This window comes from Petromyzon marinus, chromosome 35 (genome assembly GCF_048934315.1).
Source record: "Petromyzon marinus isolate PM22_M1 ecotype Great Lakes invasive population chromosome 35, UKy_Petmar_22M1.pri1.0, whole genome shotgun sequence".
Taxonomy (NCBI): Eukaryota; Metazoa; Chordata; class Hyperoartia; order Petromyzontiformes; family Petromyzontidae; genus Petromyzon; species Petromyzon marinus.
In genome coordinates this window covers 4842491-4868294 of record NC_133701.1, presented here as the reverse complement: position 1 = coordinate 4868294, position 25804 = coordinate 4842491, and the positions used below count along the sequence as shown (strand labels likewise).

The 25804-nt window shown below is 50.9% G+C and overlaps 1 protein-coding gene across 1 annotated transcript; it reads right to left on the bottom strand.

The window, feature by feature from the left end:
• Positions 1–25437, bottom strand: LOC116948762 (doublesex- and mab-3-related transcription factor 3a). Its single transcript, XM_076071761.1, has 3 exons — positions 24480–25437; positions 748–1301; positions 1–693 (listed from the first exon to the last, which is right to left on the bottom strand). Exons 1-3 carry the CDS (start codon positions 25093–25095, stop codon positions 1–3), a joined length of 1863 nt encoding a protein of 620 aa, XP_075927876.1. The 5' UTR covers positions 25096–25437.
• Between the last annotated feature and the right edge of the window lie 367 nt (positions 25438–25804).

The window sequence follows — 25804 nt, the reverse complement described above, 5'->3', positions numbered from 1 at the left end:
CTACTCGGAGGGCGACATGGACCTCAGGAAGACGGCGGAGTCGTTGTTGGGCGGAGACGGCCTCCCGTCGGCCGACGCGTCGTCGGGCGAGTCTTGCTCTCTCAGGGTCAGCCTGAGGCACTCGGCCGCCCCGCTCTGCCCCCCCCCCAGGAAGGGGTAGCCTCGCATGAGCGCGCCGGGGCCCCCCGGACCCAGGGCCCCCCCCACGGTCGCGTAGGGCCCCCGCAGGTGGTGGCTCTGGGCTGCGGCGAGACTGACGCTCCCCCACAGCGCCACGTCCGCTCCGGACGCGCCGAACGGAGCCAGCGACGCGGCCGACAGCGCCGGGCGGAACACGGCCGGAGGCAGCGGATAGCGCAGCTGCTGCTGCTGCTGCTGCTGCGACTGCTGCAGGGGGGGCGGCTGGAGCGACACGGCAAGGTGCGCGGGCGAGGCCCCAACCCCGACGCTTCCCAGGAGGCCGCCGCCTCCGCTGGCCCCGCCGCCGCCGCCGCCGCCGCGCGCCACCGCGGCCGGCTGTAGCCGGAAGGAGCTGGGGGCTCTGAAGGCCGAGCCCATGGACCAGCCCGAGAAGAGCGCCGGGTACCCGGCCAGGGCCCCCCGATCGTTGGGCAGCGCGAAAGCGGCCTTGCCATCCGCGGCGGCCACCGCCGCCGCCGCGTCGTCCCGGGCGCGCCGCATGTCGTAGAGCACCTGGTGGTGCAGGTGGTGGTGGTGGTGAGGTTGGGAAGCGGCGGCGGCGGCGGCCGTGGCGGCCGCCGCCGCGGCCGCCGCGGCCGCGTGCGCGGCGTGCGTCCCCGCGCTCTGGCTGGAGAGCAGCACCTCGATGGCGCTCACGAGGTCGCCGCCGCAGCCCTTGAGGATGAGCTCCAGCACGGCGGGCTTGTGCCCCGGGAAGATCTTGGTCAGCAGCTCCATGGGGGGTCGGTTGGTCTTGGAAGGGGCGGACGTGCCCAGCAGACTTCCGAGCGCGAACTGCTGCTGCTGCTGATGATGATGATGCTGCTGCAGGAGCGTTTCGCTGATCGACGCCGCGGCCGTTCGACCTTCCCCGACGCAGGGCGTCTCGGCGCTCGCCGACCTCTCCTTGGGCCCCGACGGCGTGCCGGGGCCCTTGGATTCCGAGACGTCGCTCGACTCGTCGGCAGACGCGAAGCCGTCGCCCGCGCACGGCAGGGAAAGGGCGCGGGCGGTCCCGTGCAGAGCCAACGGGACGGGGGAGTGCCTCGAACCCTTCCGCGAGACCAACTCGTCCCCGCCATCGCTCGAGTTGCTGTCGTCACTCTTTCGGTCGAAGTCATCTGCGGTTCAGAGCACAGAGGCAATACGAGTGGGGGGTCAAGGTCGTGGCGGGGTCAAGGTCACGGCACGGTGTCAAGGTCACGGCACGTGGGGTCAAGGGCATGGTGGGTCAAGGTCGTGGTGGGTCAAGGTCGTGGCGGGGTCAAGGTCGTGGGGGGGGGGGGGTCAAGGTCACTGCACTGGGGTCAAGGTCGCGGTGGGTCAAGGTCATGGTGGGTCAAGATCGTGGCGTGGGTCAAGGACGTGGCACCGTTAGGGTCGTGGCTGGGTTAGGGTCATGGTGGGGTCAATGTCATTGGGGGGTCAAGGTCATGGCGAAGCCGTCGGACGATGAACGAGATCGATGGCATCCCTAGCTGCTCCTGCTTCCTCCACACTCTCTAGAATGTCCTCACATTGGCCATCTGACTATGCATGTTGAACTTCTTTCGCACCGTATGTAGCCAACCACACTAATCAGAAGTGCGTGCAAAGGACAACAAACTAAACACAAACGGCAGTTCTAAATAAATGAGTTTTCAATCTAGATGATGATTTAAAAGTGCGTAGCTAAAGTGGCTTCCTAATATAGGAAGGAAGAGCGTTCCAGACGGCCGCAGAAGCGCATCTTAAAGTGCGCGCGATGCATTGACTGTCTTTGTTCGATGGTCAACCAAAATCCGCTGCTGCGAGGATGAACGGAATTCGCGTGATGGTTTGTGCTCCTTGATGAGATCGGCACGGTGTTATGGTTCATTTGTGTCGAGCATTTTGCTTGCCTGGCAACGTTCCGGTTCAGATTCAGGAGCCTTTATCGTTGCCTTCGTCTAAAAATTGTCTATTTAATCTCTCTCTCTCTCTCTCTTTCTCTCACTGTGTGAATTATAACCAGGGAGGAATTTCGGCCGCGTCTGTTCAGCTCGGCCATCTGGAAAGTAATTCTGCACCCAGCACACTACATCCAGTATGCAATGGCTGTGGCTACAGGTCATGTGTCTACCCCAGTCTATCAGTAACTATTTTTTATTTACTTAGTGAGGTGGAGGACTGCCTTAGTTTCTCAGAATATCTGGTGTCACAGGCACATCAGAAACTAAACTAAACTATTTTTTTATTTTACCAGGTAAGCCCCACTGAGCTATAAAGCTCTTTTTCAGAAGGGACCTGGCCACAAATAAAGCTCAAACGAAGTGGCTTATCTCGTGGAAATGTATAGTAGCCAAATAATCTAAACGAATGTTAATTATAAATAGGGAGGGAAAACCCGGAGGACACGGTGAAAAATGCACACGACCACGGGGAGAGAGAACCTGCAAACCCCAAATGTACAACAGACATCAGGGTCGGGATCGAACCCACGACCTCCTGTATACGAGGCGAGGGAGTTAACACCTTGTCACCGCGGCGTAAGAAATAAGTCGGTGATAATACTAATCATGATAACTTTATCATTGTTATCTCTTAGGTCTTTGCATTTATCACTGACCTATTCGTGCCACTGCAATACCTAACCCAACCAAAGTTATTATGAATAATATTGGTCGCGAAGGCCCACGTGTTAAGCTGACCCTGTCACTGTAACCTGCCCCCCTCCTGCACCCTGCACACACAAAGGCGTCTTCGCAATCCCCTCTTCATATTTACATCTACGACACTTTGTAGAAGCCACGTATATGGTCCAAACTTTCAAGTTGCTTACCCTATCACTGCCATGAAATTACGAGCGCCCTCCATAGTCATCTGTACTCGGAGGCCAGACCCCTAAACTTCTCTGGGCTCTGTTCAAGGCCACTTTCCCTGGCCCTTTATGATATCCCATGAACCTTAAATTGTACGATTGGCAAGGTTAACCAATTGGGGTAACCTCACAGCCACGGTCAACATGGCGACGTCGTCCTTATAACGCATACGAGGCGTCATTTCAAGGCGATAATTATCTATAGCTTGTAGAAAACATGGATTGTTTATGGAATCAGTCGATGGTATGAAAACGCAATCGAAAAAGAACGAATCGTCACCATCCCAGCGTGGAGGGAAGAGTCAGTTCGTCTTGAGTAAGCCCGATGTCACCGTGCTATTCTACGAGCATTAATCCGTAATCGAGTAAGGTGAACACGTTATTTCTATTTGAATGGCAGTACTAATTGGCCGACGCACTTTGCCCAAGTAACAAGCCACGTCATTATCGTACTGATGATTATCCACAGTTGTGAGCTCTCTGAAATTGAAGTTCGACATCTGCCCAGTCCCTGGTGTGGTGACAATGCATACTCGCGTAACAGTGCTGTCAAATGTGGGGTTGACGGATCACTCGGAGATCATAGTCAAAAATATTTTATCTTCCGCTCAAATGGGCACTGGGGATGTGTTTGTCTCCTGTATATAGCCCTGAGCAATTTGTCTACATTACACATTCTTATGGCGGGGGCGAACTTATCAATAAGACAACCACTATTGACACAATCATAGTGGCTGCGAATCTCAACATAAAGTTATATTAGTTGGCTAGGATATTGCAGTACAGCAAGTAAGCCGCTAACCAATCAATGGGCGGCGACGCATTCCTAGCGGCAGAGGTTCACGGTTCGAATCCAGCTGCCCGCCCTGATCAGTACTTTCCGGGGTGTACTAACTGCAAAAATGCTTGGCGCTATCTGCTTCACTCACAGTTGCGCGTCAAATAACCCCTGACATAATTCGCAAGAGAAGACCCTCTTTAAGACCGCAACAGGAGAATTTCTCCAAAAATCTGGCTGTCGCTTGATGAAGCTAGTTGTAATTACTGGCGAAACGTCGTACTCAGATTGTAAATATTGTGGGTTCACTCTCCAACACAACGGTGTGCTGTACAAGTAACGAATCGGCATGTTTTGTTCACGTAACAAACCCTACGAATTGGCCGTGGCGGGTTTAACGACATATTTATCTAATCCAAAAATAACCTCTAGGAAAATATTTGTCGAGAAATTATACGTGTTAAATTGTCATACTCCACATTTTCCAAAGGAAAATATAAAAACATCCGGGCACTGCATTACTCAATTGGAATATAACACAGCAATCATCCCGCCACTACCACAGGCAATCACTTAAACTATAAAGCACACTTTTCTTTTACCAGGTAAGGCCCACTGAGCTATATAGCTCTTTTCAGAAGCGAGCTGGCCACAGGTGATAGCTCAACGAAGTGGCTTATCGCGTGGAAATGTAGAGCAGCCAAGCACTTGAAACGCACGTTGATTCTGAATGTGGGGGGGGGGGGGGGGGAACCGGAGGACTCGGAGAAAAATCCACTCGACCCACAGAAAGAGAGACACGCAAACTCCAAATATACAGCAGGTGTCAGGGTCGAGATCGAACCCACGACCTCCTGTGCACCAGGCGAGGAAGTTAACATCTCCTCGCTACCATGGCTCCCTGACATCACCCTCCAGAAAGCGAGCCGTGAGACTCGGTGCGGCTTTCCTTGGTTGCACAAGCGGAATGATACAATTGCGCAGTTGTGAGTGACAACGCCTCGTCGTGGGAGTTTGGCAGGTACATCCGGGCACCCCCCCCCCCCCTCCATCACCTCCCGCCGAATGCAAACGCATCCACGAGTAATTGTAATTGGCTTACAAACATCGCAATGCGGGGAGACAACTCCTGGAAAAGCAGCCCCGAGGCTCACTTGTGTCTTTCGCCAACACAGGTGAGACAACCACCCCTACCTACCCCCTTGTCGCGCTCACACAGCGCACCGCAGGTCATGGTGTCAGCGGAGCAATTGTGTCACTCACGTGGGGGTTGAGGGAGGGAAAAAAAATAACAACGCCACACGCACAACAAAGATGAAGATCACCGGTATAGGCTCAACAAACTTTCGCGGCAAGTGCTGTGAGCGAGCAGCACCGATGAAGGCCGGAACGGCACACGAGGGGGGTGGGTGGTCAGCACCACGCACGGCCGCCTTTGTCTCCCCAGTGGCGATGTATTTTACACACCGCACCAGGTACTCATTGAGGCTGAGTCGATCTAGGGGAGGCCCAGCACCGGTTCAGACAACCGTCACTGATGTTGGTCGTGAGCGGTAATCGAACTTGGTTTGCCGGGTTCGTAGTGCAGCGCGCAGACACACACAAACACGTGTTATAGGCACACACGTGTTTGTAGTAATGGGAGTTACGTTGTAACGAGCAGTGGGGGCGAGCAAGCAACACTTTGTCCGGATGCGAAGTGGCGAGTCGTGACACACAATGGATTAAAAGCGGCTCCCACTGTGTACTCTGACGCGGAGGACGACGACGATCGTGATGGATTTCGCGTGTTCCAGTTCGCGGTTGATATTGACACGGAAACTGTGACATGAATGGACGCTTGCGAAACGCGTACTCCCACCCTCCCCATCTCCCGCTCCCCCGGCTGTGTGCGTGTGTGTGTGGTTCCTTCCCAGAAGCACCCTCCTTCAAAAGCAAAGACAAAGGTCTCCTTCCCACACTCCGTTTGGCCTGCACAGAACTGCTGGGGCAAGTGCTGTTAGCGAGCATCTCCTGTACGAAGGCCGAAAAATGCGCATTGGTGGATGGTGTGCTCATCACCAACAGTGCTGATGTTTGCACACTGCACAAGGTACCCATTTAAGGCTGAGTCAACCTAGGGCAGACCCAGCACCGGTTCAGATATTCACTACTACTGGTTGGGTAGTGAGCGGGAATTGAACTCGGGTGGCCGGGTTCGTAGCGGGGCGCGCTAACCGCTACCCGTCGCTCGCTCACTCATTCAAACTCTCGCTCTCCTCCATTCTCTATTCACCCACTTCCCCTACCTCCCTCCCCCATCTCACACCCCGCCACCCATGCACCCCCCTCCACCCAACTTCAGCCTCATTCTTTTTTTTGTTCCTGGCACTTGTCCTGCCAAAGTGTGTAAACACGCGTCGTTTCACGGTGTACGGCTTGGACACAATTTGTTTGGCCGTGAGTTCGTGTGTGTGTGCGTGTGTGGGGAGCGGTGGGGTGGCGGTTAGCGCGCAGCGCTACGAACCTGGCGACCCGAGTTCCATTCCCGCTCACGGCCAAAACCCAGTGACGATTATCTGAACCGGTCCTGAGCGTCCCCTAGGTCGATTCAGTCTCAAATGAGTACTTCGTGTGATTTGTGATGATCACCACTAGGGAGACAAAGGCGGTCGGGCGTGGTGTTGGTCACCCACCCCCTCGTGTGCCGTGCCCCAACAGTCTGTGAAGGCTATAAGGGGACCTTTGTCTTGTGTGTTGGGGAGCGCTGGCGCAGCGGGTAGCACACTGCCCTCACTGCCAACATCAGTGATGGATATCTGAACCACCCCCCCCCCCCCCCCAGAGGTAGATGCCGCCTATGAGAACTGTAGCTGGCGTGTAGAACATCAGCATTGGGGAGACAAAGGTGGCTGGGTGTGGTGCTGGCCACCCACTCGATTGCTGTCGACCTTCATCGCTGTTTGCTAACAGCACTTGCCCCCAACGGCTTCTTACGGCTATACGGGCGATCTTTGTCTTTGTTTGGATGAGTGTTTGGGGGGGGGGGGGGTTGTGGTGGAGGGAAGCGGTAGCTACGTTCCCAATGACCTGAGTTTGATTCCGGCCACGGCTGAAACCAGTGGCGAATATCTATCTGACTTGGTGCTGTAACTCCCCTAGTTCGACTAAGCCTTAAATGAGTGCCTGGCGTGATGTGTAAAAATCAGCACTGAGAGACTAAGATGGCTGGGTGTGATGGTACTCAATAGATGCTCGCTAACAGCACTGGTTCCTACGGCCTATAAAGATAAAACAAGACATTCCATTCGTGTGTGTGTGTTGTCTTTGTGTTTGCGAGTCCTAAACCAGCCTCGACTATACTTCACCTTTCTGGCCATTTACAGATTGGGGACGACGGCGTAGCTGTTGGTGCATTGGAAGTATAGTGCAGTACAACAATAGATGTTACCCACAACGTAGCCCTACAAAAGCCTACAATTTCCTCTGGTTATAACCTATCAGGTGCAGAGATCAGAGGCAGTGGAGGGTGGGGGGGGTATTGTAATTATATAGTAGATTAGTAATCAGTTAATTAACATGTATTTCCTCGAGAAGGAATGCAGTTGTAAGGTGTATTATTTAATAATACGCTTCCAGGCCGCACTAAGCCTGTAGCTGTTAAAATAATTAGTATTTCTCTCAATGGATTCATCATCCTGCTCTATCTCGCTCTGTTTAAGACTGGAAGCAGGTGGATTGCTTCATTCTTCTGGCAAATCGCCCGATGATACTGGATGTTATTACGAGCGAAACGTGGTACCGCTCAAAAATTGGGCTGAAGTAGTAAACTAATTGGCGCGTTGTTTACGTGACAAACCTTGCTGGCTGTGTCGGGTTGTGGAGAGTTACGACACAACATTTATACTTACGTGATCTAACCCCCCCCCCCCCCCCCCCCCAAAAAAAAATCATTTATTATGAATCATATTGGTCGCGAAAGCCTGCCACGTGTTAAACTGACGCAGACCTGCACAGCTTGAGAGATCTGACGAGGCTGGGCGAGATAGACGGACGCACTGGGAATCTACGTGAACGAAAGTCACGACTGGTGAGAGAGAGATTGACTTTGGTTAACGTTGCAGGAGGCCGCGGTGGCGGTGGCGGCGGTGGCTGTAGACATCGGGCGACATCATTCACCTTCTGGGATCCGTGGAGTGGTGAGAAGAGAGGTCAATTATTTACATTTACGGCACAACAAAAACCAAAAAAGTCGGTGGAAACCGCGCCCGCTAAAGGGGACCCCCCCCTATGAGCGGGCCCACGCGCCACGCCACCGTGCCCGGGGAAAGATTCACGCCAGCGGCCCCCAATCCCCCACACAACATTTTAAAACGAAATAAAATAAAATTATAGACTGCTTCGTAATGGTTGATGCGCAATGCCGCAGCACCAATGATTATTCCTGCAGCGGATTTTGCTCATTAAAGCCACCGTTGTATATCGCAGGGTGCTGGCCCACCCCCTCTCGTGTGCCACAGTGCCGGCCTTCATAGGTGCCGCTGCTACTCGCTATCAGCACTTGCCCCCAACAGCCTGTTAAAGGCTACACGGGCGACCTTTGTGTGTGTGTTATCACTTCCAGTTACCAGCCGAAATGTGAAGTCAGTCGTTGTGTTCGTTTTGGGCTTCACGGTTAGCGTTTAACTCTTTTGGTCTTGCGTGCGATGGCAAGCCTGTGCGTTCGGCAGATAAAATGGCGACGTCGAGGTCTGCTGCTTGCCACGACGAGAGGGCTTTAGGAGAGAGAGAGAGAGGTTCGTTGTCGTGGTTTTTCTGTTCCTCTTCTGTTGAAGGAGCGCAGACTGCACCTGAATACTGTGTGTTCCAGGGTAGTCTACGCTGCATCACATATAGAGAGACCAGAACTGAAGGAACCAAGGTATATATCCATGGGGTCCATAAAAAGCAGGTTTTTTTTGGTTGTTAGATCGCGTAAATATATAAATGTGTCGTTAAACCCGCCACCACCCGACACAGCCAATTAGTAAGGGTTGTCACGTAAACAGAACGTGCCAATTCGTCACTAGTACGGCACACCGGTGTGTTGGAGAGCCAAGCCACAACATTTACAATATGAGTACGACGTTTCGCCAGTAACTCCAACGAGCTTCATCAGGCGACAAGCCAGATTTGTGGAAAAATATGGCTATTGCCTGATGAAGCCTACGTGTTAAACTATCCATGGGGTATTGTTTGGGTCTTTCGGTAAAGTCACGTTTCGATCACAACACAAGCGATCGTCGTTAAAAAAACTACGTCGTAGTTTTTTTTAACCTATCTACGTGACGTTACCGAAAGACCCAAAGAATATGAATTCCTGCAGTAACGAAAGCTTTAAGTCAAGATTTATCCATGGCGTGTTTGACTTCAATCTGCCATGTGTGGTGGTGCCGGCGGCGGTGGTACAACAGTCAAGGGATTGAATTAAATATACAAATAGCCCGCTCCAAACCACTTATTTCCACCTTCGGCCCCCCTCAAATTGAATCCGGCGCTGGCAATGTCTGTCGTATATTAATCACAGCTGCTGTGCTACAAGGCCCAAAGGACCAACACAAAAAAAACCTCTAACGGCCAGCAACAACACGGCACGATCAAAGTTGTGACATATTAAGAATAATTAAGACGTTTCGCGACTTGAGCAAGGTTGCAATTGCAAGGATTTGAGAAGAGAAACGACGCGATTGGAATTCCCAAGTGAAACAATGCGAGGAAAGAAGCAGGAAGAGAAACGGTTGTGACCTGTAGTGTGGTGAGGAACTGAGTGAGTCGAGGACTATGATACCATCAACAGGTCTGGGTTGTGGGTTAGCCTTCGTACTTTCGGGGTCCCTGACCCTATGCTCACAATAATCTAGGAACTTCATGATGGTGGGCAGGTCTGGGTAGAATCGGAGCTATTCCTAGTGCACCTTGGGGTGCGACAGGGATTGCCTTTGTGTGCTGCATCATTTAACACCTTTATTGACCACGAAGTTCGAGAGACTTTCCATAGCTGTGTCAGTGGAATTACCATCTGGTATAGATACAACGAGAAACTGATCGATGCCCAGGTGTGATCAAGTGACGGCTCCTTTTTGGACAAACACGTTAAACATGCAGATGATCTCGTAATTGCTGCTCATTCTGAGAAAGATTTGGAGAGACTGCTGCTGTACCTGGAACGTGTTGCTAAGAGGTGGGGCCTTACGATTAGCCCCACAAAAACAAAGCACCTGCCCGGGTATTTTATATCATCAAACACTCCACCCCCTCCACTCCCAATGAATGATGGGGGCAGTTGTGGAGAGAATGAAGTTCCCATAACTGGGCAGTGTGCTTGTGACAAGTTCTGCTTTGGCAGCAGAGGTCTCACTCAGAATCAGCCGAGCAGTATTATTTTCGTCAGCTCGCTGCGTGATGCGGTGTGTGGAAGCTATCAGGCTTGTCGCTCCGTATAAAACCTCCGAGTGTTTGCTACAGTTATGCCCTTCCTTCTCTATGCTTGCGAAAGTGGGCCCCCTCTGAAGGAATATCTGCGCCGGTTTGAAACATTTAGGCTGGCTTGCCTACTACTATTAATTATATATTTAACCAGGATGTATTGTGTGACGAGCTCAAAAACCCTTGTAAAATCTGGACAGTCCCATTGGTGAGCTCCTACAGCAGGCGAGGTTGCGTTGACTTATCTGGCCCGCATGCCCAGCCACCGCATGCCCAAGCAGCTTCTGTTTGGCCTGATAGACGGGGTTAGACGGGAGCGGCACTGACTGGAGAAGAAATGGACTGATGCGGTACAGAAGGATGTGAAGTTGAGTGGACTTGACGAAGACTGGTATCAGCGGTGGCAAGAATGGCCTCTGGCGAAAGCTTGTGAAGGACGCTACTGAACAGTTGGAGGCAGTCGCTCTCCAACTACAGCAAAGGGCAGCGGAGCGACGTTCACAACAACGAGCGGACCGCCGGGCGGATGCAATAGAGCAAGTTTAGCACAATCGGGGAGGGGGGGGTAACAGGTGGTGCATCTGGCAGTTATTTCGGTTAGTCAACCCATGGCACCTGGATCTGTTCGGTGACCTCCTTTATACCGAGCCTTCGACACTTCACGTGGCCTCGGAGTGCAACTGACCTGGCACAAACGCGGTGGTGACGTCACCGCCACTTAGTGGCGAATATCAGCTGCTGTTGTTGTTGGTGCTAGTGTTGGCGGTGCTGGTATTTCCGACAAGGTTTTTGGCGTGCACCCCTTGGCAATTGTGTGTGTGTGGTCATTGTGTGTGTGTGTGTGCGCGTGCACACCAGAGTCACAGCCACACTTTATGAGTTGGGGTGGCCGACTCGTCAGTGGATCCCTGTGGTATCGATTACATCAACGATGGGAACCGGGACTCCGTACTGAGCCAACTTCTGTGTTCTACAACGGATTTAACGTTTCCGTTTTGACCATACTCTGTATATACATCACCTTGTTGACGGAAGAAGAACGCAGACTCAAACACACACACACACTTACCCCATGATTTTAGTCCTAACTCATATATCAGATTGTTGTCCTTTCCCCGCACCTTGGATTAGCACGTTAGCACGGCTGGCTACGCACGTTGCGAAAGAAGTTCAACATTCATACAACTGTTGTGATGAAGGGGGGGGGTAGGGGGGTGGAGGAGCGGGACGGGGGGGGGTGAGGGGGTTCGGACCCCCACGACACCCAGCAGTAACTGCGTCCCCCGTCGCGTGCCTGAGACCAACGCACATTCCGAACAACCCCACGGCGACACGAATTCCATTCCTGGGCAGCTCGGAGATTACGTCTTCTCCACCACCACCACCCACCCAACCTCTCCGTCTGCCGTCGCGCGGCAAAACCCTTGGGGCCGAGTTCACGTCTCAATTAATTTCCCCTTTCTTGTCGCCGTGTCTGCTGGCGCGACCCCTAATCTCGACGCGGGCCCTCGGCTCCAGGGCGCTGTGGCGAGGGGCGACGTCGGCGAATGCGGGGCTTGCGGTCAGACCACGGTATCGGGTGTCCGAGTGTCTCCCGCCGAGCCTCGCCGCTGGGTGAGAAAATCCAAAAATGTAGTTGTAGTCGCCGTAGTAATAACAGTCTCAGGTGGCCCAGTGGTGACCTGGCGACACAACTTTAACCGTGGCGATGAGACGTATGTGAAGTGTCAATCCCTCCCTCCTTCCCTCCCTCCATGTCTCCCCTCCCTCCCTGCCTCCCCTCCCTCCCACTTCCATTGCTGCCCACGTAACGCTGTAACATGACCTAAAAAAAACGATTGTACCAACATTTTTTTTTATGTTGACCGGAATAAATTGGAAGGTGGGGTGGGGGGAGGGTCTTCAGCAGGGCTATCCCAGCTGCTACTGATGATGACAGTCGTGCTACTGCTACTGATGACAGTCGTGCTACTGCTGCTGATGTGGTAACGCACCCGTGCTGATCCCAGCGGTAACTGTTATCTATTTGTTTTTTGTATTGCTGCAGAATGCGCTGATGTTGCTGCTGGCAGTGCTGCTGACGATGGTGATGGTGTTGTTACTATTTGTGCTGCTGCTGCTGATAGTGATGGCGCTGGTGCTGGTAGTGCTGCTGATGATGGTGATGGTGTTGTTACTATTTGTGCTGCTGATGATGATGCTGATAGTGATGGCGCTGGTGCTGGTAGTGCTGCTGATGATGGTGATGGTGTTGTTACTATTTGTGCTGCTGCTGATGATGATGCTGATAGTGATGGCCCTGGTGCTGGTAGTGCTGCTAATAGTGGGTGATTAACGGGTTGCTCTTGCGACCATATTTTGAAGAGGATTTATTTTGGGTTTAACGTGTCGAGGAGTGGGGGGAGGTGGATGGGGAGGGATGTGGGGGGATTGAGCAATCCCCCCCTCCTCCTCCCCATACCTTTCTGGAGAAACTTGCCCCGGGGGTTTCTTACTCGCAAAGTCCCCTCGTGTTCCCCTCCAAACAAAAGCTGCGAGGCTCAATGCAAACGGCATTTGGGTCTCGTTTGAAGGCAATTGGAGCTCGCTTATCCGTGAAATCGCCCTCACTTGGCCGTTGTGTTGATTTTTTGTACAACTCAAGGGTGGAAACCTCCCCCCCCCACTTGCCCCCCCCCCCCACGTCTCTCTTCTCCCTTTATTGAGTTCTTATAAACCTCGCCCACACTTGAGCGACGGAAGGATTTCAATCAGAGTGGTGGGGTGGGTGGATGGGGTTCTCGCTAAGTTACTCCGAAGCAAGCCGGCGGTGATTGTCCCCCGGGGCCATGTGAACCCTAATTTGAGTGCTGGCGAGTGCGGCGGTGCGCGGTGGGGGGGGGTTATAACTCGACGAATTATTTCCATCCGCGCGTCGCGCGAGGCGTCGCCCTTGTGCGCGTTACAAGACGCCGAAACGTTGGGCAGTAACGTCGGGCCCCCAGTGATCTCGGTCAGTCAAAACCATGGCACCTGCCGGGTGCTCTGTCCCGTGTGATCCCCTTTGCCAGCAGGCGAGCCTTCGACACTTCACGTGGTCTCAAAAGTGCACCCGGCCCGGCACAGACGCCGCGGTCACGTCGCCGCCACTTAGTGGCGAATGGACGTCTGCTGCTGCTGCTGCTGTTGTCGCTGTTGGTATTGTTGTTTTGTCAACAGATACCGGGTTAGCGAGTTCGATTCCCACTCACGGGCAACAGCAGTGACGATTATCTGAACCGATCCTGGTCATTCCCCTAGGTAGACTCAGGGGGGTGGGGGGGATGTTGATTCGCCATTAAAAAAAAACAATTGCATAGCGTTTACATTGCCGCTGTTTGTCGTTTTAATTGTTAATTTATTCAGTAAAGTCACGTAGAATGAGAATAAAATAATAAATTTATAAAATAAAATAACACAATAATATTATTATTATTTTATCAATTTATTATTTTATTCTCATTCTACGTGACTTTACCGAAAGAACCAAAGAAGATGAATCCTTGCAGTCACGAAAGCTTTAAATCGAAATTTCATTTATTCAGCTTTAGTTTGAGTTACGGGAAAATGTCACTTCCCCGGACGAATTGAAAATGAACCTAGATTAATATAAAATCAAATTGGGGGAGCGGCGGCGCAGTGGTTAGTGCGCTGCGTAACGAAAGCCAGTTACGTTCCTGACCACGGCTTACAGCAAGTGGCGGCGAGTGATACTTCACCACACTTCAAGCCGCAGTACCGAACCAGCGTGGTGAAGTATCGTCCAAAAACCTCCATTAGAAGCTCCTTCATCGAGCAGCGGATTGACAAAGGGCTGTAAATGATCGTTAGTGTTTTAAATCAAACACTCTCATTTTACTGTTGACGAAATCTTACCCACAACACCGGCCCTACCTGCTGTGTACATCACAGCAAAGAAAAATATCCACAGTATAGGCTTGGGGCAAGTGCTGTTAGCGAGCACCTATGAAGGCCGGAACGCTACGCGAGGGGGTGGGTGGCCAGCACCACGCGCGACCGCCTTCGTCTCCCCAGCGGCGACATTACACACCGCACCAGGTACTCGTTTGAGGCTGAGTCGACCTAGAGGTAGGCCTTGGACAGGTTCAGATAATCATCACTGTGCGTTGGCCATGAGTGGGAATCGAACCCGGGTCACTGGGTTCGCAGCTCAGCGCGCTAACCGCTACACCACCGCTCCCCACATCGCATCGCACACACGGATGGTAACTCGCGCTTGCGTGTGTTTGGGCTTAGCATTCGGAGACAATTTGCCAACGTCAATCATTGCATTTGGGGCTGAGCGGATCGTGCACAGAGCTACGTATGAGCTCGAGTCCCGTTCACGGCTAACGTCAGTGGCGAGTGGTAATGGTGAACGGGTCCCTGGCACTCCATCACCACCAACCACACTGCACCAACCCGCACTAACCAGCGTGGCGAAGTATGGTCAAATAACCTCCAACACCCGAACGCCCCCATGCACAAGTGCCTAAGGGATTGTACTGTACGAGCTACGTTATCTGGAGAGGGCAGTGAAGCGCACTGTATTGTTGTGCAGTACTGAATGTACCGGCGTCTATGGCTCCCCGTCAAAACCAACCCACCACTAGCCAGGCGCGGTGAAGTATGGTCAAATATTTCCCCACGATTCGCATGGCGTGGTGAGGCCCGCATCCAGCAGCAGCTCGACTATCGGTGCAATTGGCGCCGAGGTGGCGAGATGTTGACTCTTTTGCCTGGTATACAGGAGGTCGCGGCTTCAATCCTCACCCTGACGCCTGTATATCTGGAGTTTGCATGGCTTTCTCTCTCTCTCTCCGTGGTGGCGTCGATTTTTTTCTCCCGGTTTTTCCCTCCATTTAGAATCAACGTGCGTTTCGAGTCTTTTGCTGCTATAAATGTCCACGTGATTAGCCAATTTATTGGACTATCATTTGTGATGGCCAGGTCGCTTCTGAAAAATAGCTGTATAGCTTAGGGGGCCTTACCTGGAAGTATAAAATAAAAAAAATATATATAGTTTTATTGCATTACAGTTTTCGCAATTACAATTTAGCGACGCCATTATTTACACGGGAAAGGGCCTCGCTGAGTCTCGAGACGCCACATTTTTCAATGTTTGACCACTTCCATTATCGATAAGAGTTCGGCTTCGTGTGGGAGGAGACAAAACCGCGGAACTCCGGAGAGATGACCAGCACGGCGCTGCTGGACACGAGTATGGTGGGAGGAGGATGGGGGGATACACTCAGTACTGCCATCTACCCGGCCACACCACTCGCAGCCCCGCGCCTACAACACCTGGCCAGCCCGCTTGGTGGTTGGTTACAACATCCGAGAACTAACCAATTCGTGATAATCCTTATACATCATGGGGCCTCCTTTGCTGCTCACCCCGAGCTCTCATTGTTCTGATAGTGGCATTGTCTTTGTGCTGTTCGCCTTTTCGCGTCCTCTGGTCTAACACTGTTTGAGACCAGGCTCTAAAGAAAGCTGTCTCTGGTGTGGACCAATCCGTTTCAAAGACAATGCGCATACTGTCAGAGCATGTTTTTTGTTTTTTTCTTTCACCACAAGTATCTGTGGTTGATGCAGACATGATTCCTTGCAAAAGGTTTCAGTTTGGTGTTTTAACATCTTAACACCTATATTCTTGGTTCTTTCGGTAAAGTCACGTAGAGGAACCAAGAATATGAATCCCTGCAGCCACGAAAGCTTTAAATCAAAATCTTAACACCTGTTTTGTTGCCAGAAAAAAAGTGGAAAACCTATTCTTAAATCCTTATACCATTCACCGTGAGAGGGTTGTTCCTTCCCCCCCTCCCCCCCCTTACTCTACGCAAACTATTAATAAACGCCGACGTGGCAGATTTTACAAATAGCCTCAGCACCGCAGAGCCTAATTGGTCTCTGTCTTACAACGCGGGTCTCATCGAGTCCAGTGAACGGCACGCCGCTGCCCGTGGTGTTCACGGTTTGTGGCTGTGTACACGGCTCTCCGATTTTCCACACCTCGCCGGTTATACAGCGTGTTGCACGGCACGATGTCCGACGTGCCGGGAGCTTTCTCAAGGAACTGAACTCTGAAGCTCCCGACACGCGGGGCGAAACGTCGGACATCATGCCACGTGCCGGGAGTTTTCTTCAGGAACTCACGCCATAAGCTCCCCAGGCACGCGGAGCGAAACGTCGGACATCATGCCACGTGCTGGGAACTTCTTTAAGGAAGAGGTTTCCGGCACGCGGAACGAAACATCAGATATCATGTCCAACAACACCCGCGGTGCAACTCCTTGAATAAGAAAAAAAAACACATCGAGTGAGCGAAAGGAAACGCTAAAAAATATTTGGGATCAGATTTGTGAGGAGGGTGAGCGACTGTTGCTGGAGGAATTGGTCCTTGTAAAGCGTAATGGGGCGCCACGGTGGCTAAGAGATGTTAACTCCCTTGCCTGGTATACAAGAGGTCGTGGGTTCGATCCCGATCCTGAAACCTGCTGTATATTTCGAGTTTGCGTGTCTCTCTCTCATCATCATCATCACGGTGGCTAGGATATGTTAACTCCCTCGCCTGGTGTACAGGAGGTCGTGGGTTCGATCCAGATCCTGAAACCTGCTGTATATTTCGAGTTTGCGTGTCTCTCTCTCATCATCATCACGGTGGCTAGGATATGTTAACTACCTCGCCTGGTATACAGGAGGTGCTGGGTTCAACCTCGACCCTGAAGCCTGCTGCTGTACATTTGGAGTTTGCGTGCCCTTCCCGTGGTCACGTGGATTTTTATCCGAGTCCTCCGGTTCCCCCCCCCCCCCCCCCCACATTCAGAATCAACGTGGCTTCAGAGTATTTAGCTTCTGCTATACATTTCCACATGATAAGCCACTTCATTGAGCTATCAATTATGGCCAGGTCACTTCTGTAAAGGAGCTATATATCTCAGTGTTTCTGACCTTGCAACATTAAACAAAAATTATAAGACGCAAATATGCGTAAAGTTTTACGGCTAAGATGTACGCCTTTTGATGATAGACTCAAACGGCAAACAGCTTTTGCAGATCCCCCCCCCCAGCCCCGCTTCCCCCTCCCCCGCCTCGCCCCCAATTTTTTGTCAGTGATCGAGAGAGAGAGACATCGATAATCGGGCACGTTGTCGGCCTCCCCCCCCCCAAAAAAAAATCGGACGAAATGGACGCAAATCTGACGAACAATCGCATTGGTCGGCACTCGCAACGGTGTCCTCGCTGTGGTCCGGCGAGGTTGGCTGCGTTCTGCGCAAAGGGTGGGCAGCGTTCGAAGTCCCCGTACATTGCAGCTGCCAGTCGAACTGAGCACTCCACGCACGTGCACAACCCTTCTGGGCGATCCACTGCCGGATGACGGCCGTCCCCCACGCCGTGTGTGGGTCGTCAAGGCGCGGGGGGGGGGGGGGTGGGAGTTATAGGTTATTCGACCACACTTCACCACGCAGGTAAGTGCGTGTTGGTGACAGCGGGGAGCAATAGACGCGACGCAGGAGCATAACAGTACAGTACAACTGTCACCACATTTTCAGAGCTCAGAAGCTAAGCAGGATTTTTTTTTTACCTGGATAGCGCATTAAATTGGTACGAGGATTGCGTGGCTATTTCCACAATGGCTCTCTATCGATACTTTGGCCGCATCGACACGTACATCCTGGGTCACTATATCCATACAATACAAAAGGATATGAACTTCTGAGCAGAGGTTTTAAATTTAGCTGAAAAAAATGGGTAAAGGTGCAGCCATGCAATGTCTTGCTCGGGCCACTGCTGGCGGAAGGCCCTCCACTAGAGGGCGCTCCAGAGAGTCCCATATAGAGGGCATTTTGTACCCTCACCTGACCCCATCGCACGCGAAATGCCGATCGACGAACTGGTGGGTTACCCCCATCAATTATACTACTCGGTGGACAGAGGCTTGCCCCATAGTGCCTAGCCGCCGTGCCGGGAGATGGAATGGAACCTGCGACCTGAATTGAAATAAAATTAAAAAAACATTCATTGTGGGGGAAATGCAGTGAGGGGTGGTGTGGCCAGGAGTCCGCACACCTGCCCGGCCGCCTTTGTCTTCCCCCAGTAGTGGGGAGGGGTAGGGCAAAGTCGGTTTCTCTCACTGCCCTATGACCCCGCCGTGACCCGAATCCGATTCCCGAGCCTCGTGGCTTGCGTCATCGGCAAGCGATGCCTGGACCAGTCCTGCGCTCCACTACCCAACTCCCTCCTCCTCTCCCCCCCCCCCCCACCTCTTCCCCTTCCCTCCTTCAGCGATCGGCGTGGTGAAGTATGATCAAAGCCACCCGATTGAACGACGCGTCGTGGGCAAGCAGCCCTTCATCCAGCGCGACGATAGACGTATAAAGAGTTTGTTAAATTATCATCAATATTATGCCTTTTAAATGATAAAGGCGCAGCCGTCCAATTGGCTCGCTAACGCGCCACTGCTGCCGCCAGGGCCTCTCTTCCACGCCGGACATACATCTTGGAAAAAAGGTAAATTGCCGAATATGCCCGCGGGCTATGCATACATGCTCCATTTTCGAAGTATTTATCCTGACGATGCGAGTACAGACAAACACACACGCAGAGAGACACGAGGGTTACACCATGGCTGTCACTATTCACCCTCTGTCCCGACGCAGGCTTGCGATTCGATTGAAAGATTCGATTCTTTTAAACGTAACATCGTTGAATGCAGCGGCCTCTGGGGGAGGGGGGGGGGGTCACATGAAACCCAATTATATACAACATTTACGAATGGAAAACAAAATAATTCTAACACACGCGACTCGATACCCGTGTGCGGTGCGGCTTGAGAATATATATTCATAGACTGCCACACTATCTAACTTGTTTGCGACATAGTTATTTATTTATTAATAATTACTTTCAACATGTTTTGTTAAAATTGGTCACTAATGCTTAGAGAGTCACGTGCATTACCGTTGCTCTGGGTGACGGTCTAATGTGGACGATGATGATGCTGTCTAATTAAACTAACGAACGTTGCATATATTTAAGAAAATGATCATATCCTTGGATAATAAATGATGTTTTTTTTCTCATTGTATTGGGTTACCAGTCATGGTCTACCTCTGCTTATCCGATATTTTTATATTCACAAGTAATGATATCGTGACTGGCAGTGTTCATATATGGAGTCTGTGTTTAAATATTAATGTGGACATAACGCACACATTCATTGCACATTACAACGGTACACTATTACATTTTAATGCAACAGGAAACTACGTATACATTACAAAGTGCTCAAAATGTAATTGGCCACTGTGGTCATTAATACACTCACTCGTAATCGAATTTATGCACAATAGGCAGACGTTTCAAACCGTGATCCTACTTCAGAGCAGAGACAACGAGAAATGAAATTATCAGGAGCTTATGACTTCGAGAGAGATAACTTTTTGCAACGTGACGTCTCAAAGAGTGTTTTAGATTGTGAATGTACGGACGCACGTGATGAACGGTGTGCAAAGGAAGCGTGGGAAAGATGCGTGCTTGGAATTACGTTGAGAAAGAGAGGAGGAGGCAGGTGAAAGACATAACTCTGAGCATGAAGGAAACGAAGTGGCCACTGAGTAGGACACATCGCTAACCACAGACAATGATCAATGGTGAAGAAAAATGATGAGTGGCAGCCAAAGCTCGTGAGAGATGGGGACGGCTTGTGGATGGACCCTCATCCAGCAGTAGATTGGTTATGGCTGATGATGATGGATACGAAATGTTAGTTGTAAATTCCATTAATTCTGGAAAAAAATCTGTTTTAATCGCAAAGTAAAGTTTCAAGATACTGTTACCTTTAGACGAATTCCATAAAAAAAATTGTTTGAAAAAGTGTCGCATGAAATGTTATCGCCAGATGATTTTGCCAAAAAAGATTATAATAAGATATCTGCCATGGAACAACTCCAAAAGCAGAATACACATACTCAAATTAGATTGGAATTTTATTACGTCCCATCAGGATCGTAACCAAATGTATATTTTATTTAAAGCGGCATCACCACAAACAAATGTAAGGGATCAGGAGATGAATACACAGGCTGCGTCTTTAAATGGGATTTTGTCCCGACTCCAAAATGTCAAAGTGCCAAACACTCGTTAACGGTATTGGCCAAACAATCTCAAACATCCCAATAGAGACTCAGCGAGGCTTTCCTGGGTGTAAACAAAGGACATCATTACCATCGATGTAAACACACACGCGCGCAATTCCACGAAGTATACAGTATTGCCACGATCTATATTGTTTTGCATGTCCAAAAACAAAAAAAATAAAGACGCGTTAGAGGACTTTTAAATAAACACACACACATACACACACGTTCTGTAACATGTGGATGCACAGGTGCGGTCCTGCAATTGCTTGACTAACGCCACTGCTGGGACACGAGATAGACCCCCTCCTCCACAAAGACATCTTTGAAAAGAAACAGTGGGAGTGCCCACAATTTACCGCACCGCCAGCGACCTGCCTATGAACCTGTACACATTTGAACTGCTGGATGGAAAGTGGTTTGGTGGAGTGGGGGGAGTGGGGGAAGCGTGATGGGGGGGGGGGGGTTGATTTTCGAACTGTAGGTAGATTCGAACCGGCTCGTCATTATTTGGCGGCAGCAGAAATTCCGCACTTGAGCGGGCGAGTGTGTGTGTCGGGGAATTAACGCGGTGGCTGCTGCTGCTGCCGGATGCTGCTGACGCGCGTGCATTTGTGACCCGTGGGGATGATCGATGGAGCTTTTATCGTGCGTGTTTAACCCGAGTATATCCCCACGTGTCCTCGGGCTCACATTGAGAAATTATTCTCCGCGACGCACAATGTACAGTGGTGTGTGTGTGTGTATCCCGTGTCGCAATTATGTCCCCAAGACCAGGAGATATTGTTGGCGGTTTTTTTTTGGCTCACGCGATGTTCACCGGGTTCAGTTTGCTAAAAAAAATGAACCACAACAACAACAACAAAAAGGTGCACGTGGCCAAGAAATTGTGTTCAGCCCGTGCTCTGGGGATAGTTCCACGTGAAATTGGATTGTGTCGATCATAGCTCGTCATGTTGTGTACAAAGTCTGAATCCATTGCACATACAGTCTATATAAAGTGTTAATTTTTACTCTGAAAAGCCTGCATACACCGTCTAAATAATATATATACGCTATAAATACTCTACTTGCACAATATATATGTGTGTGTATATACAGTCTATTAAATGCGCATACAGAGTCTATATAAACTGTGGATACACAATCGATATGAAGTGTACATGTAATCTACATAAAGTATACATACAGATGATATCTAATTGTGCATGCAAGTATAAAAACCAAGATAAACCAAATGCAAAGTGTCCATGCACGTACACAAACATTTGTATACCGAATGCATTCGCAACCTAGACGAAGGGCACACACGTGGCCAATACAAACATATATAAATCCTGCACACAAAACACCGATACATATCCCACGGCAGAGTGGAAAGGATACATCGCCTGGAGAAGTGATGATAGACGCCTGACACAATGCCTCTCCACTCATGCCCGCCCACCGACGGTACACAGCATGCACGTGTGTACTTACGCAATGGGCACATGAGCAGCGCAACAGAGTGTGTAATATTGTATAGTGTCAACTTTGCTATATGCGCGTTTTATGACACGGTTAGGTTCATTCGCCGTGGTGTATGCTGACACACTGTTAATGTATGTGGTGTTATGTTAACAGGAGTGCGGTTTGGAACATATATCTATAAACACTGTTTGGGATTATTAATAAACTGGAATTTTGAATAAACTATTAGTTTCCGTTAAACTAGTCTCGGGAATATCGTGTGTTTTAGCAAAGCGTGCACGTGTTAGATCGCAGTGTTGAGAGAGATGACAACATTTTGGGGAAGGCGTTCATTCAGCAGTTGTTAGAACATGACACGATGATGGTGATGACGATGGTATTGTTACCGTACGTGTATACGTCTATGATGTAGCCACACGTCATCAGGGATCTCATCTACTTACCACTGCGTATAGTATGAACACAACGTATGTATTGGAATTCATCAACACAATACTTGTGTTTCATAATAATTACGATTGTTTAATGGCGCTTTATACGTGTTAATTGTTATATATTTTAATAATATTTAATTAATATTATTTATTTTGGTGTATGTGTGATATGGGCGGGGAGCAGTGGAGTCGTGATTTAGCGCGCCGCGCTACGAAGCTGACTAACACCGGGTCGTGGGCCTCCTATAGGTCGACTCAGCCTTAAGTGAGTACATGGTGCGGTGTTGTACATCATCGGCACTGGGAAGACAAAGGCGGCCGGGTGTGGTGCCGGCCACATCGTGTGCTGAGTCGCTAATCGCACTCGCCCCAACAGTCTGTTAACGGCTATACGCGAAGCCTCTGTATGTATGGATGTCACCTCGGTGTACTAAATCAAATATACTATACCGTACCCTCATATGCACGTGTACGCGTATGTCTTTCATTCATACACACATTAATACCAAGACACATTCATAAATACATCTCGAATGCATTGTATACTCCCTTAATACACATATACCTCTGATAATACAAATAGTTATATATGTATCACCGATACTTAGATATATTAGATATACAGTATACTGTTGAATACTTCCCATAGCTTCATAGATACGTACATTAATTGCAGTTACTAAGATATTTACACGAAACATACACATCACACACATCTACATCCCATCTCAAATGCGTACAACATTGCTCGGTTCAGATACACACAACAATAGATACACACAACAATACGCACGCATCTAAGATACGTTACTTAAAATATGCACCTCAAAATACATATAGCAATTCCATTACACCGTATAAGTATACCCATCCCAGACATATACAGATCACAAATCGATATATGCATGCATATATATAGGATATTCACACCGTCTATCAGACACACATAGACATTACTGCTCGCTCAAATGTGCTGATTATAATTCTCAACGCGATATACGTTAATGATCCAAACGCAGCGCCACCACGATTGATTGCTATAACCACAGCTACAGTATACATTATATACTGTCCATACCACATATCCAAAGCGCTGAATCAGCAATGAATACTCACAACACCCTTCACAATCATCATCGTCATGATGGAGAGTCTGTAAAATGTTGTGCAAAACACGCGCATGATTCCGCTGCTGCTGCTGCTGCTGATGATGATGTCGGTCATGATTCCACTCCACACGCATATGACGAACTTATTGTGATCAAGGATTCTGACCTCTCTCCACCCCCCACAACGCCAACCCGAGTCGAAACGCCGTACCGAAGTGACAATCTTTCACGTTTACCATACATTGGGCGTGTGCATCGCGTAATGACTCCGCGATTATTTGATGGAGCCCTAAAAAAAATAAAAGCAATTTCTCGCCAGTAAGTTCGGGCCAATGTAGCAGCGTTTGTGTCATATACAACGACGAGCAGACCCCGAAGGTCGAAACGAGTCCAGAGTTCGCCTGCTTGTTGAAACAAATGCGGCTCGGTAATATTGGCCTGGAAAGCCGATTGATGGACTCAAAAACAAAAAAAAGTTAAACAATAAAACAAATATATACTCTTTATTTACGTGTTGAGACAAGACGTAGTTTTGCTTATAAACGCTCAGGAAAGTGATCGATAATTGAGGGCAGGAGCGTGAAATGTCGTCGTTGTATAAACGCTCGTTCATGGACATTTTCAAAATGCAGTCCGCGGTTCGCCCCCTTTGTTTTTAGCAATCTCCGCTCGAATATTAAAATAATTGAGGTTGTTACACGCTGCACGCGCACGATGATTGGTGAACACGTCCAGCGCATCTCCATATGCATCAGCCCCCCCCTCCCTCCCCTCTCCTAAACCTGAAACGGCAAAATTAAAATTTGCGAAAATAAATAAAATTGTAAAGTGTCATTTTAATCCATTAGCCCATTAACCTTCCAGACGAACAGTGCAATGTTATACAATTGCGTTTGTTCTAAGTAGGTAAAACTCTGGGCGCATGTCACCCCCTTGTGAGTCACGTCGGCAGAGTCATACCCGTCAAACAATTGCTGCTGCTTGAGCATCGGCTACGATGCTGCGGGTATCGAAACGTTGGACGAGACAACTGCTACTCGGCGCTCACTCACTCGCACGACTCACCTGCCCTCTCCCCTCCGCACTCCACGTCGCTCTTCGAGTCTCTCTCCTCCGCGCTCCCTTCGGAGTTATGATCACCTCCACCCGCTCCGCGCGTGCCGCCAACACCACCAGCACCAGGAGTCTCCTGCTGCTGGTGCTGAGCCTGAGGAGTCTGAGAAGCTCCGACGCCAATTGCGGCGTAGAGATCGCCCGCAATGGGACGGTAGCCGCCCTCGGGCAAGAGGCGGCTGGGGCTCTCGCTCGCCTGCTGCCGTCTGAGCGCCACCTGCGCCGCCATCACTCGCTGACGCTCCACGATGAGGATGCATTTGTCGCATGCGCAGTCCTTGAAGCGGCAGTAGCGTTTGTGGCCCTTCAGCCACGACAGGACGCCGTGGTTGCGACACCGAGCGCACTTGGGTGTGCGCTGCAGGGGCGGGCGCTGTGCCGAGCCCGACGGAGGCGGCTGCTGCTGCTGCTGCGGATGCTGCCCTCCGCCGTGCGTCGGGTGGCCGTGCTGCTGCTGCTGCTGCTGGTGATGGTGGTGGTGGCCGTGGTGGTGGCCGTGGTGGTGATGGTGCGAGCCGCTGGCCGCCGCGGGCACGTACACATAGGGAGCGCCGTACGCGTTCATCATGGCTCACACGGGGTGGTTCGGCCACGGCGATCGCCTCGATCCGCGCCCCCGTAGACGCAGCAGCAGACTGCTATGCAGAGGACGCGTGTGTCGCCCTCCGTCCGTGCGGCGGAACGCGTCCCTCCCTCCCCCCCCCCTCTTTCTTCCCTTCTCGTCCTGGCCCGCCAACCCCACCAGATGCGTTGTGTTTTGTTCGCGTTGTCTGAATCGTTGCCTTCGCACCGGTCTCGCCTCTCGGACCGCGGTTTCACCTCGCCCGGACCGGAGGAGCGCCGCTCACAACCGCGCCTCGCTTCGCCCCGCTGTCATGTAGGAGTGCGATGGGTCTCGCTTGGCAGGTGGGGTTTGAGATGGGGGGAAACGAGACGGTGGGGGTGGGTTGGTGGGTGGGTGGGTGGGAGGGAGGTAGGGTTGCTGGGTGGGTAGGTTGCTGGGTGGGTGGGTTGCTGAGTGGGTGGGTGGGTGGGTGGTTGCGCCGTCGTGAGGTGGCACAATCACTGCGGGTTTCACGCACAGTCCGCTGGTGCCACGCAAGCGCATGCGCTCACCGGCACGCACACTCGCTCACTCCCCTCGCTGATGGCCAATGTTATTGCGAGCCACTTGGCTAAAGCAAGAGACGTCTTGCCCCCCCTCACCCCTCCCCTCGCTCCCACCCACTTTTCTTTGTTTTGCTACGGTCGGTTTTTTTGTTGTTGTAAAGTCCAAG